General features: G+C 35.1%; 1 protein-coding gene across 1 annotated transcript; it reads right to left on the bottom strand.

Moving 5' to 3' along the window:
* Window positions 1-13,313: 13,313 nt before the first annotated feature.
* LOC116132914 lies at window positions 13,314-13,868 on the bottom strand. Its single transcript, XM_031418598.1, has one exon. It carries the CDS (start codon window positions 13,866-13,868, stop codon window positions 13,314-13,316), a length of 555 nt encoding a protein of 184 aa, XP_031274458.1.
* Between the last annotated feature and the right edge of the window lie 1,628 nt (window positions 13,869-15,496).

Genomic DNA, 15,496 nt, shown 5'->3' with positions numbered 1-15,496 from the left:
GTGGGCGCCAAACTGTAGACATAAAATCCTACCTGTACGGAAGGGGGGTCAGATCCCGTGAAGTTGAGGCCACTAGCGATCTGTTGCACCTACACACGTAGAGAAACACATGCGTGAAGCGAACGGGTAACTCCGAGGTGGTGTTTGCCGTAGGCACTCCGACGCTCAAGTCAGCAGGGCCAAGAGGCTAATATAGTGAAGGCTAGGGAGTAAAAGGTTATCGGAAGTCTAGTCGGGGACTGTGACTACGGCGGTGATGTAAAGCTCTCAAGTAAGAGCTTTTAGTGTGAAGGTATCATGTCCTCTCCTCCGTGAGAGGGCTGACCTCTATTTATATAGTGACTGTCTGGTCTCCCAATCCTGGTGGGAGTAGGAGTCCTAATATGACTCTGATGCAAACCCTAGAAGAATTAGGGGCGTGGCAAGCTGTCTTACTAGTGTCCGGATAGGAAAGTGATTCTGATCAGGAAAGTAACTTCGAGTAGGAAAGTGTTTAGAACAGGAAAATGACTTTGAGTAGGAGATTGATCAGGAACAGGAATATGATCAGTGGGCCGTGGGCTCGGAACTCGCCTATAGGCCCAGGAAGTAAACTAGAACTGGGAGGCCCGTGCTCAGATGGTTTGGGCAGGCCGTATCTCGTATCGAATGGGATTATTCTGGCTTGGGCCTCTTTGGGATTTAGGCTTGGTCTTCTCTTCACAAATGGTCCTGCTTTCCTATTTGGGCCGAGGACGATTTTTGGCCCTAACAAAAATCAATGCTAAAAGTTGGTGCAGACGCCACCCTGTTACACTTTTTTAATTAAACATATTCTAAAGTTGGTCTTAAACATTACATTTTTAAAATCTTGGGTTAACAATTTTAATTCTACAGGCAACTTGTGGATAAGGAGAAGAGGAAGCACGTTCCAGCATGAATGTACAGCTAGAAAACAGGGATTAATTCTTAAATTTAAATCCGTTAATTATGCCGTCTTATTTAGATTACTTTTTATTGGAGAATCTAGACTGACTAATTAGGAGGAATCTTGATATACACAACAATGAGTGTTTAAAATTTCCGTTGTTATTGGATGGATCAATGCAGGAGGCTTTTTTTAATCAAATATTTTAGAATTAGAAGCCAAGTTTACCTAACTATTCTGTAATATATTTCTTTCTATAATATTGAAGATTCAACATTGATGTAACACTGGAATCTCATTTCATCACTCTTTCCACGTACCTTTCCTCTAGCTAGTGATTTAAGGAAATCTTTCTTTTAAACGGTCAGATTGGAATATGCCTACAAGAGAAGCACATTATCAAGATGAACATGTATATATATAGTGCTGGAGCCAGCATGGGCCAGGGTTTCTAATTTAATTATAGGTTAAATAAAAAATATAGTTATAACAGACGTCAATTAATTTTACTTAATAATAGAATATGTTCATTAAAATGATTACGCCACATCAGTGCCTCAAGTAGATGACAAATCCTGAAGAAGAGCAACAATGTTATGTAGTTCCTTAATTCAATTACAAATCCTGACAAATCAAAATATACAATTTTATTTGAAAACTATATATATAAATAGAGAGAGAGAGAGAGAGAACTACAAAATGGGATTCCTAAATTCAATTGTTCCCTTATTTAATTATAGCTGCTAATCTTTAATTACTTCCTTTGGAGATGGAACAAACTAGCTCTGTATCCTCCAAAGGAATCTTATGCTTAGGATTGCTTAAATATATTCAATTTTAAAGAGGCATCTTGTATATATATATATATATATATATATATATATATGACAAGGAGTGTTTGTACATATCCAATTGTCACTAGATGGGTCAATGTGGGGACAAATTTTAGGTAAATAGTAGAGTTACCGAAAAGTGTACATCAAAATTATGTACCGAATGACGTAACAAAAAGATTTTGTCATGTCATTCGGTACACACTCGTTGATAACTGTAACATTACTCCAAATTTTATCAAATTAATATTTTATAATTAAAAGACAATTTCACGTAACTATGACATAATATATATGTTTTTCTGTGTATTAAAGATTTCATGTAATGACATAACAGTAAAATCTTATTTTATGGTTGACTTTAATCTCACTTTTCTCGTTGTTTAGATTGAAAATTTGAAATATATTACAATCCAATATTAATGAGAATCATATCTCATTCTAAGTCTCATTCATCTCCACTAGTGATCAAACATTGTCTAATACTCTCAACTTTTTATAAATTGAAAGAACATAAAATTGTTCTTTCTCACCAACATTTAATGTTATATAATTGTCAGTATTATTTGTCACTTTCTAATTTTATATAGGCCGACCTCACCTATCAATTTAATCTTTTAGGTGGAATGGCAACTTAACATTTAAACATATTTTGCTAATTAAACATATTATGTAGTTGGTCTTAAATATGTTTTTAAAATCTTGGGTTAACAATTGTAATTATACAGGCAACATGTGAATAAGGACAAAGAGGAAGCACGTCCCAGCATGAATGTACAGCTAGGAAACAGGGATTAATTCATAAATTGAATTCCGTTATTTAATTATGCTGTCTAATCAAGATTACTTTTTGTTGGAGAATCCAATTTCTAATTGCGAGGAATCTTAATGTATACGACATTGAGTATCTAAGGTGCGTTTGGTTTATTATTTTAAATAAGATTTTGAGAATAATATTGGATAGTTGAATAAAGGAGTATTACGAGGTAAAATTTAAAAAATTATTAAAAAATCCTTAGGCTTGCTAATTTAATTAAACACTCCAATATATAAAATGATAAAAACACCCTCACTACCCACAATATCAGATTCCGGTCAGCACCACCGAAATATGGCCAGAAAATTGTGTTACGATATAGACCGATCGGATATATGTCGTAATACGTCGCTATAGTCTTTTTCGGCTAGATCTACCATGGATCTGGCCAGAAAAGGCTAGATCTACGACCAGATGTGGCCATCGACGGTTGGAAAAGGCCAAAGAAGTCTATCTTTGGCCGTTAGCGACGACCAAAGATATGACCAAGATTTGGCCGTCGCTAACGGCCAGATCGGTGAACTACCGACCAGTTCTGGTCGTGGTGTAAGCCGTTGTATAGATTTTGGCTACCACCGACGAAACTGTGGTTGTTGGAATCTGGCAAGTATGGGTTGATGGGGGTGTTTTTGTTAATTTTTAAACTTTTTTTTGGAGGTATTTAATGAAATTAATAAACTTAAGCGGTCTAAAAATAATTAAAAAAATATAGTAATATTTCTGGAATAATATGCCAAACAATATTTGGAGAATAGGATTGGGAATATGGGTAGAAATAGGGAGCCAAACGCATCCTAAGATTTCCATTGTTATTGGATGGATCAATGTAGGACTCAAATAGATGACAAATCCTGAAGAATAGTAACAAAGTTTCGTAGTTTTATAATTCAATTACAAGTTTTGACAAATCTGAATGTACAATTTTATTTGGAAGTTAGGCTATCCAATTTCTTGAAATGCATTATACACAGTAACACAATGACGCATTTAAATTGATAAATCTATAATGAAATTTTGTGGAGTCAATATAAATTTAAGTTGGGTTAAAATTATAAATATTATAAAATATAAAACCTTTTTTTAATTTTTTTTTAAAGTTTGAGTGAGTTTAATATGAATTTAAGTAGTGTTAAAATTTTAAATATTATAAAATAATTTTTTTTTTTTTTTTTAAGTTTGAGTGAGTTCAATTAAACCCATATAAAATAGTATCGCCATGTCCCTGGTTACACAATCACATCAATTCTTGTTGTTTCCCCCAAGAAATAAATTGCAAGGGTAAACCAATTTCAATAGGTCTTTCTACGTATCGGTAACATCAGGGCCGTCTCTAGAATATTTGTGACCCTAGGCAAGAGTTATTTTGGGGCCCTCTAATAATATAAGCATATATTAAAAAAAATATTATTATTATTATTTTTTTTTGCCTTTTGAGATAAAAAATCACTAGGAGAGGTGGTGGACAGCAATCGACAGGCTAACAAGGTTAGGTTGGTGGGGGGTTTTGGAGAGTAGATGTTGGAAAAGTGATGGGTGGTGAAATGGGTGATTTCCAATGCCAAGATTGATAAGAAAAGGCTTGAGAAGTCACGGCTCAAAAGGTATCAATGGCCAGCGATTGGCAGAGTAAACGGATAAGGTATGATAGGGGTTTTGGTGAGAGGGCTAAGGGGAGGAAGATGGTGGTGTCGGGGAAGACCAACAATGTCGGGTACATGCCAAAAAGGCTGGAAATGGCTGTCGTGTGGTGGAGTTGGGTTACGAGATTCATCAAAAATTAGTCAAATCAAGAGCTATCAAGGTTGGGAAATGATAAAATGATGATTTTGGTGAGAAAATCGACCGGAACCAAAATTGACCGAAATCAACTCTAAACCACTGGCGGTAGAAGAGGGCTGGAGATGATTTATGTGAATGTCAAATTTTTGGATTGAATTGGGGGTGAGTAATTTGAAATATGTAAATGACTATTTTAGTGTTCCATAGTTAAAAGAGATTCAATGTGTTAATTTAGGGGTATAAACTAGAATATATTAAACTAGAGGTACAAACTTGCTAGTTTGTTAAACTTTGGATGGGAATATATGTAAAAAGTTTATAATAAATTTAGGTTTTTTTAGCTTTTTTTTGGGGGTCCCTTGACTTAGATAAGAAATTATAAACCATTTTCATTTTTGTAAGATATTTAAAAAAAAAAAAAAATTATAAAAAATTTGGGCCCCCATTTTTTTGGGGCCCTAGGCAAGTGTCTCACCTGCCTACCCCTTAAGCCGGCACTGGGTAACATATAACATATTTTGATTTGGGCAATATAAATAAAAGATAATTCATATTAAATATATGATCTAGTCTAGGTTTTAGGATTGGATATTATATATGTTATCGACTGTAGGATAAGTTAATTAAAAGCCTATGAACTCTTGCTAATTAAAATGATTATTAGAAAAATCAATGCTAAGAATTGGCACTGCAGAGACAACGCCATTACCTGGCATTCTAACGTACCCTTGCTAATTAAACACATTTTATAGTTGGTCTTAAATGTAACATTTTTTAGGTTTAGGGTTAATAATTGATAATTACATAGGCAAATATGAGCCTATTCCTCTTGAAAACTATAATCTTGTATATATATATATATATATATATATATATAGAGAGAGAGAGAGAGAGAGAGAGAGAGAGAGAGAGAGAGAGAGAGAGAACTACAAAACGGGATCCTACATTTAATTGTTCCCTTATTTAATTATGACTGCTAAACTGGATCAAACAAGCTCTTAAGTTGCATTCTCAAAAGGAATCTTGTGTTTAGAATTGCTTCAATAAATTTAATTTTCAGGAGTAATCTTGATATATATACGGCGATGAATATTTATAAATTTTCATTGTCACTAAATGGATAATTGTTTTATCCGATTACTATTTTATAAGTAGAACAATTTGATGTAACTATTCTGTAATATTTTTCTTGTCTATATACTAAATATTTCATGTCCTAACATAACCCTAGAATTTTATTTCACCACTCTCTCTCTCTCTCTCTCTCTCTCTCTCTTTTTCACATGCCTTTATCTATTTTGTTTGGACATTATAACATGTCAATATTGGTTCATTTTAATCTCACTGAACTGCAGAACTTTGCTGCTTTTCTTCAGGATTTGTCATCTACTTGAGTCACTGATGTGTGGTATTTTAACATACTCATTTTAGTTAAACATATTCTCTTATTAAGTAATCGTCCCCCACTTAATTAATTAACATTAGTCATTGTACAAAAGGATGGGTATCGAGTTAAATTGGGAGAAAAACAGAGAAACGGGGGCAAAAATGCTTTCTTGATTATTAGCTAAAGAGAAGAGTAAAACAGTTATACATATCAGTTCAATAGCTACTTCAGTAGCTCAACTGCTTCTCAAAACGACAACGTAAAAGTACAGAACTTAACAAACTAAACGACAGCGTACAGGTGCAATTCTTAGCACTTTGACTCATTTAGGGAACATCAACTTTGTATGGTCAATATTCCCCCTTAAACCAAACTACCTCTAATATGAGCTTTTACTAATAGCTTCTTCTGAACTGGTGGTTCAATCATCTAGTTCAATCATCTGATTCAACTTTGTATGATTGATATTCTCCCTTGAACCAAACTACCTCTAATCTGAGCTTCTACTGGTAGCCTCCTCTGAGTTGATTCAGCAATTCTGGAACTGCTAGTGCAATTATTAGATTCAATAATGCTGAGTATAAAATGTTGAATCAATGACCTGAGCTTTCTGATTATTGAGAGAACACTTGAAGCAGACTTATAAGCAATCTGTAAAAAATTGATAAAGCATGCACAAACTTGCACAACAGATCAATTGCTTGTTCATTTTGCAACAACCAAAGAAGGCTGGATCAGACTTATGACTGCAGAGCTAAAAACTACCATTTGCAGACCATAAGAAAGTAAGCGAAATAGTTCACCAGAAACTTGCAGAACAGGCCAATAACTTGTTCATTTTGCAACAACCAAAAGCTGGATCAGACTTATGATTGCAGAGCTGAAAACTACCATTTGCAGACCATAAGAAAATAAGCGAAAAAGTTCACCAGAAACTTGCACACCAGACCAATAGTTCAATAACTTGTTCATTTTGTAGCAACAACAAAAAAAAGTTTAGACTTGATCAGACTTATGATTTATGGGCAAAAAAACTACCATTTGCAGACCATAAGAACTACTAACATACATTAACCTCACATTCATTTGCAGCTATCATCAAGTGATATCACATTAAGTTTGAACTTTAACTCACTAAAATGAGTAGCTGACAGTGCCTTAGTAAGAAGATCTACAATCTGTAATTTGGAAGGAACATATTGGATAGCCACTTTCTTTGCCAAAACTTGTTCTCGAATGTAATGAGCATCAATCTCAATGTGTTTCGTTCTGGCGTGAAACACAAGATTGGATGCAAGTGCTCCAACATTAACATTGTCACACCATATCATAGGAATAGTATGAAAAGACAGCCCCAACTCAGTAAACATACTCTGTAACCATGCTACTTCTGTGGCAGTTTAAACAAGGGCTCGGTACTCTTTGTCAATGGAGGAAAGAGCAACGACTTTATGTTTCCTAGAACTCCACTGAATCAAGTTCGGTCCTAGGTAAACACAACAGCCACTGGTTGATCTTCGATCTTCTAAATTATCACCCCAATCAGCATCAGCATAGCACTATACATGTAGAGTACTTGCTGGTTTAAAATGAAGACCATAATGCAAAGAACCTTTTTTATACCTTAACACCCTTTTACAAGCTTGCCATTGCAACTCAGTAGGAGCTTGTAAGAATTGGCTTAGCTTATTCACTGTGAAGCTGATATCTGGTCTGGTAAGAGTTAATTATTATAATGCCCCTACAGTACTATGATATAATCTAGGATCTTGAAAGAGTTCACTGTCTGTGGAGCTAAGCTTGACACCATCAGCCATCGGAGTGGAACAAGCATGTGCTTCCATCATTTTAGTTTTTGTCAACAAGTTAGAAGCATACTTGGACTTCCTTAGGTGAATAACATTTGAATTCCTAGTTGCTTCCAGCCCTAGAAAATACTTAAGGGAGCTAAGAGTTTTTAATGCAAAATTATCATTAAGATCCTTCATCAATTGAGCAATAAAGGCCTTATCAGAACAAGTAATCAATATATCATCAATGTATACAAGAACATATATATTACCAGAATTTTGCTGAAGAGTGAAAAGGCTTGAGTCTGAGACTGAATTCTGGAAACCTTTGAGTTGTAGGGCGGCCTTCAACTTGTCAAACCAAGCTCTAGGGGCTTGCTTAAGACCATACAGAGCCTTGTTCAACTTACATACAGCATCAGGAAAGACATGATTCTCAAAACCAGGTGGCTACTTCATGTAGACAGTTTCAGTTAACACTACATTAAGGAATGCATTATTAACATCAATTTGTTGCACATCCCACCCATGAGTTACTACAAGAGTCAAAACAATCCGTATAGTGGCTGGTTTGATTACTGGGCTGAAGGTTTCGAAGTAATTAAGACCAAGGGTCTATTGAAACCCCTTAGCAACTAGTATGACCTTATATTTTTGTAGTGTTCCATCAACATTGAGTTTGGTGCGAAAAACCCACTTGTTTCCTACTATATTCATATCAGAGGAAGACAGCACAAGAGTCCAAGTATTATTGTGGACAAATGCACCAAATTCAGACTGTATAACAGCCTTCCACTTGGTACTTTTAAGGGCTGCAGAGACTGTTGTAGGTTCAGCTTCAATTAGTTTAGGTGACTCTAACTCTTCAGCATAAAGAGCTAAATGACAATCATCTTGACAATCAGATAAATAATAGGTCTTAGTGGCTGATTTAGACTTGGTAATCATAGGGTGTATATTGACAGTTGTAGATGTAGTAGGACATGATACTATATTATGTGTGCCCAGACTTGAACTAGCTGAAGCACTAGCAAATTGGGAGGAAGTAAGATTAACAACAAGTGGACATGGTGAGAGATAACAATCTGTAGACCTTGTAGGGATAGCAACTTGTATTTTTTGGTTAGTGGCAGTAGTGGTTTCAGAAGAACAACCAGGTTTGTTACAGTGTAAGGAACACTGATCAGGAGAGTTATTAGTTGTAGGTAATGGTGTAACATTAGGTTGGGATGGGTTGTTACAATTAGTATAAGCATGTAGTAAAGGAGGAGAATATGTATTTGAATTGAAAGCATGAGGGTTAAGAGAAGAAGAATTCTTACCAACTACTGTATCATCTGAAACATGGTTGTCAGGAGTAATGTTTATTGCAGAGGGATCAGTGGCTGCTAAAGACTATAAGGAATAAGGGACAGACTGAAAAGGAAAGAATGAAGTGTTTGTGTTTGTGGAGGTATCAGTATTATGAATTGACCTAGAGAGTGTAAAGTTAGAAGGCTGAAATGAAGAATGTAAAGAATTGATAACAAAAAGGAACTCACACTCATTGAATTGAACACTAGGAGTAACTACAATCTTACCATCAGGAGTTAGACACTTGTATCCCTTGTGAATCAAACTATACCCTACAAAGACAGTCTTAATGGTATGAAAATCAAATTTATGTTTATTGTAGTTTCTTATGTAGGGAAAACAAGTACATCTAAAGACCTTCAAACCATCATAAATAGGAACCTTGTCAAATAACTTTTGATAAGGTGACATATTACAAAGAGTGGCAGTAGGCATTCTATTTATCAAATATACATCAGTTTTAAAGGCTAACCACCAATATTGAAGGGGCATGGATGAAAGATGGATGCATGAAGAATCAAGCATATCATGCTATAACAAGTATAGTCATAGTTAAAAAAAAAATTTCAATCAAATTGAAATAAGTAAGGTAGAACATGTTACCTTAAGTCCTTAGCAACCTTGGAGACTCTTAATTTCAAGAGAAATTAAGCAAAAGAGTATCCACACCAAGGGAAGAAGAGATTTGACCAAGAGGGAGATTTAGGGTTCTTAGAGATTTTTTCTCTATACAAAAATTCATATATCATTTTCTTTATATAGGAATCCTTGTAAACAATTCAATAATTGTTTTGGACTTCCTTAAACAATTCCATAATTGTTATGAAGTTGTTAAACTTCTTTAAATTATAACATTGGATTAACATTTAATCACAATTAACAATTTAACTCTTAAATTGTTTACATAACAATTTAACCCTTAAATTGTTTACAATTACAACCCCTTGTAAAATCCAATTTAATATAAAGAAAATGATTAATATAAATAACTTTATTACCTTTGGTAGGTGCTAGCCAACCTTGGATAATCAACTCTCTTTGGCTATTTCTTCATTCTCCTTAGTTTTTATGTGTGACCTCTTAGGTTCACTGTGGCCTAGCCGTGGGCCCAATATCACAGACTATTTCGATATGTTTTGTCATAACTCTTTATGAACAAAACTCCCACTGATTATGGTAGGCATCTAGCAATGCTCCATAACCCCTAAGTCACAATGAAGATATACTCCAACGAACCTTTTACAATCATACATGTTGTATAATCAAATCCTTCCGTTGTCTAATCCTAATTAAGAATGGATTCATGGTATGTCAAAATCCTTATCTTAATTTTAATTCAATACATATGGAACGTGTCACCATGAAACAACCTTTCATGTAACATTTTATATACCCCGGCCGGAGATTTCCCTTTTCCAATGTATCTTGACATTTGTCTTGGAACTTGATATCAATCTATACCAAGTCAACGGATCCCATCTTGACTATCACTTGTCCTCACACATAAACAACACATGGCCAAATCGGCTTATTAACACATGGCATGATTAGCCTCATGTTTATACACCATATGAACCATATGCGTTTATGCAGAATCCAACCGTGATATCTCAGGTCTAAGGATTAAAAATACCCTAGTACGATCTTATGATAAATCATTGACTACATTTTAAATGTCCATGTGATTCATCATAAATGGCCATATTCGATAAACAGTTCACTAACCGCGTATCCATGCTAATGCCCTAGTGATATAACTTTTATAATCACCCACACCAATACCATCACATGATATTCTACGGAGGCATTCAGCATGCCTACTATGTAATATTATTGCCCAATTAATATTACCTATGTAGGGAATACTTTGATGATTTTGATCTTCTAAAGATTTGTATCATCCGGACATTTCACATGTAATACATATATATAAATGAAGCAATAAACCACATGTGAAATAAGAACACTTTCTTTTATTGATAAGATAAAATGTATATACAAACTATATACATTCACATATATATACAAAACATAATGCCTCGGAACCGATGACACGATTGGTTCCTAGGGCATACACTAACAATGGATGCATAAGCAAGCAATGTTAATCCAGATTCTATAACATGCCTATGCTTCCTCTCATTTCTACCATTTTGTTGGTGAACATAAGCACAAGATTGTCTAATTTGGATACCTTGGTCAACTAGGTAGGATAGGAGAGCCTTATATTCTCCTCCCTGGTCAGGCTGTAAGCTTTTAAGCTTATATCCAAACTGCCTTTTAGCTAAGTGCTGAAATTTTATAAAAACTGACCTAACTTCAACTTTGGTTTTTAGAGGAAACAACCATGTGAATCTACTATAGTCATCTAGGAATTGAACGTAGTATTTAAAACCTTCAATGGATGTCATAGGGGCAGGACCCCAAACATCACTATGCACTAATTCTAAGGGTGTTGAGGCATGAGAATGTGAAGCTGGAAAAGTAGTGTGGTGTAATTTGCCTACTTGGCAGGCATCACAAAAAGTATCATGAAAGCTAGTTGAAATGTTTAATTTTGAAGGAAACTTGATATGCATATTGGTTAGTATGTGACGTTGAACTTTGAGTGAGGATGGCCCAGTCTTTTGTGCTAAAGTAAGCAACCATTAGTGTTAACACTTACTGTCAAGCAATGTGGAGCAATGGTATGTGTATGTGTAGTGCAATTTTTGGTAATAAATGTGCAAGCATTGATATCAGCAGAAACATAACACAAATAAAAAGCATGTGAATGTGCGGTGCAATTTTCGATAGTAGATGTGCAAGCATTGATATCAGTAGAAACATAACACAAACTAGAAGCATGTGTTTGAGCAGTGCACTTATCAGAATAAGAAGTTTTATTGCAAGCATTGATATCAGTAGAAATAGAACACAGATTAGAAGCATGTGTTTGAGCAGTACATTTATCATAAGCATGTGTTTGAGCAGTGCACTTATTAGAACAAGAAATTTTATTATTTAGAGATGAACTAGATTGATCAGTATTAGGATTATGGACTACATCATCATTGTTTATGCTGGGCACGTACTAATTACCAGTATCAGACTCAATGTATCTAACAGGAGTACTACAGATTTAATTGAGGTCACATTGACCCTAAACATCAGACTCAACTGACACAAAAAAGCATCAAAGTGACCTTGAACATCAGGTTCAGCTGAAACAAATGAAGAACCAGACTCAATTGAAGCAAATGGATTTCTATAATGTTTTGATTGATGTTGAAGACCTTGTAGAGCAAGAGCAGGAGTATTGGTAGAAGCTACATTAGATGATGGTGCAATGGCAGAGAACAAATGAGGGACAAGTAAGGGCTGAGTAGAGGAGGAATTTAGCTGGTACAAACCACCTTTAAGGTCCCCTTGCAGTGAAATTGCTCTTGTGTACTTGTCCTTAACAACACAGCAGTTAGAGTCAAATTCAATAATAACATTATTGTCTTTAGTGAATTTAGAGATGCTAAGTAAGTTTTTTGTTATCTTAGGCACACATAGAATGTTTTTAAGGTGTAAACACTTAGAATGAAAAGAATTTGGAATAGCAGAATGGCCAGTATGGGAAATAGGGAGATACTCACCACTGCCTACTTGAAGTTGATCCTTTCTAGAATAGCCTTTGCTGAGATTCAGATGATTGAGGTCTAAGGTAACATGATCAGCTGCTCTCGAGTCCATATACCATATTGGATCAGTGGGTGTGAGTGATGTAGCAAGAGCAAACTGTGTAAGAGGTGTTGAAGAGTGATAATGTTGATCAAGTGTTGAGTTTAAATGAGGACCAACATTTACAAAATGAGCTTGGCTTTGACTTGGCACCTGTTGACTAGGAACACCAAAACCATTAACTGCAGCATTATCAGCAGACAGAGCAACACCAAAATTAAATCTATCAGATGAAGTTCCCAAATGAGAAGTGTGGGACTGTTGAGAATGAGGTAGTCCTCCAAATCCACTATATGGAAAATTGCCAGATGTATACTGTCCAATGCTATTATACTGTCCAGTGCTATTATACTGAGGAGTATTACGGTGAAAATGGCTGTTGGGTTATGGAAGAGGTGAATTTTCATAAAAGGAGCTTGGCTGTTGTGATGTGTTTGTTGTAGAGGGTTGAATCATGCCATTATAGGCAGAATTATACCTGTGATAACACTGACCAGCAGAATGTCCTGCTTTGTTACATAGTTGACAAATCAATTTGCCTCTCCCAGTATTTCGACATTTGCCCCTACCATGTGACATTCCTCCAAAGGCAGGTGGTCTGTTGATATAGAGATTGACCAAAATTTTGCCTAAGATTCTGACCAAACTGTTAAGGAGTAGCTAAGAGAGGATATTGGGGATAATGAGGATGACCTAGTGACATTAAGGTAGGTGCAGCAGGATAAAGGGAACTAGGCACTCAGTCAGATTGTGAACCTTCTACCTCAGGTTTGGAAACACGATTTATGTCACTAGTGGAACCATGTGAACTATTTAAAGTACCAGTTGAGGCTATATGTGCTGAATAGTTGTACAAATCTATTGCATTGAATTTTTCAAGTCTTATTTCATACTTCTGCAGTAAAAATTGGGCCTCTTGTAGTCTGAAAGAATCGAACTTTGACCCAATGCGTGATGTTAAATTCACTACCATAGCATCAAATTCAGGTCCTAGCCTATCAAGAACATATTGTAAAAGATCCTCATCAGCAATTACCATTCCACTAGCTGACAATTTCTCAGCAATTTCTTTCATTTTCTTAACATAATCACCTACACTTAGATTATCTTTTTCCGTAGTTTGAAGAAGATTCTTAAAATGTAACACTCTAGCCTTTGAGTTAGTAATGAATTCATTCTCTAAGGGAAACCATGTTTCAGTGGAATTCCTACACTTTGATACAAATCCAAACATACTTTCAGAAATTGATACTAAGAGCCAGCTGACTAGAAATTTATCAGTTCGTTTCCACATTATATAGGCAGGATTTAGTTGTTCATTTACAGAAACATTACTTGATTTAACCTCACCACTAATTTGACCTAAATCTTGAGTAATTTTAGAATCAGCAACGATAAGAGGTGAGGGGCATGCAATCTTACCAAGAAGATGATCCTCAAGTTCGTGTGAACTAATGGTAGATAATACCTGAGAACTCCAAAGGCGATAATTGCTTTGAGTGAGTTTGGGATTGATGACTTGTAAGCTGGTGGCTAGAGCTGATGAAGTTCGATTTGTTGAATGATTCAATAATTCGTTTGAATTGTTAAGTCCATTAGTAGTGTAAAACTCAAAGAAGAATAGACGATGAAAGAGAGAAAGAATCTCTATTGATTTTTCATTAAAGAAAATCAGTTACAATTAGCTCATGTTTTATATTGAAAACGAGCTTAAGCAAAGATGAGCTAAAGAAGATGAGCTAAAGTGAAACTTAGCTAAAGTATCGTTACAAACGACGTAAAACATCAAGAGCAAAATGACACCGTATTCAAGAGATGCAAAAGGCAAATTACAAGGAGATTCTCAACTCTTCATTTTATGACAAACACTTCCCCTTAAACTATACAACTCTGTTTTTCACCAAGAATTACTAAAATTCCCTTGTAGACCAGACCACTCAACTGCTGTGACTAACATCCCCTCGTAAATCAAACCACTAGTCTTATTTTAGTAAACTGCTCTGTTCTGGATTTAGTTTCTGGACTTCTCTATTCTTATTTTAGTTTTTCATCAGAGCTTCAAAAAATAACATACTCAACAACAATACTTGTGGACAGAAAACATGCAGTTCTTACTCAGAGCTAGGTTCCTACACTCAACTTATACAGTCATGCCAACTTAGTTCTTGCACTGAGCTTCAAAAGACAACTTTTCAACACAAGTTTGGTTCCTGCATTTAACTGCTCATGTTTCTTTTACTTGCTTCTTTATTCTTAAAAAAAAAAAAAAAAAGCATTCTCTAATCTGAACTAAACTCAAGTTTCAGCATAAAGGCTGCAAATATGCAAACTGCATAGTGAATCACTATTGCAACGTGAAAAACTTGTGTTACAGCTGGTAGTAACTTGACATCAATTTCAATAGCTGATTAAGATTTTAGATCAATGTATTGTGCCTGATACTAGTTTCAAGAACTGAGTAAGTTTTCAAAGCAAGCAAAAAACTTAAGTAAACCAGTGAACTGAACCTAACTGAGTTGCAAGCAAAAATTGAGCAAACCAGTGAACTGAAACCAACTGAGCTGCAAGCAAAACCGAGCTAAGCTGTAAGCAAAACTGAGCAAACTGGTGAACTGAAACCAATTGAGCTGACTATAACTCAAACTAGTGAACTGATTAAACTCTTCAAACCAGGAAAGCAACTAAGCTGATTATGTCTTCAACAACTGATTAAATTTTTCAAACCAGTTAAACTAACTAAGCTGATTATATCTTCAACAGCTGATTAAAATTTTTGAATCAGTTAAACTAATGCTTAGAGCTATCCCTACTGCAACTGATACTAACTTCAACAACAACAATTGATACTTATTTCAACATTATCAGCAACTGACACCAACTTCAAACCAGTAAATTGATGATACTAACTTCAACAATAGCAAT

This window comes from Pistacia vera, unplaced genomic scaffold (genome assembly GCF_008641045.1).
Source record: "Pistacia vera cultivar Batoury unplaced genomic scaffold, PisVer_v2 Contig1075, whole genome shotgun sequence".
Taxonomy (NCBI): domain Eukaryota; kingdom Viridiplantae; phylum Streptophyta; class Magnoliopsida; order Sapindales; family Anacardiaceae; genus Pistacia; species Pistacia vera.
Note: the sequence above shows the minus strand (reverse complement) of the source record. Positions and strands in the feature narration are given on the sequence as shown.

Excerpts from the sequence above, each read along its gene's own strand:
- LOC116132914 (XM_031418598.1), bottom strand. The coding sequence starts at position 13,868 with ATGTGGAAACGAACTGATAAATTTCTAGTCAGCTGGCTCTTAGTATCA.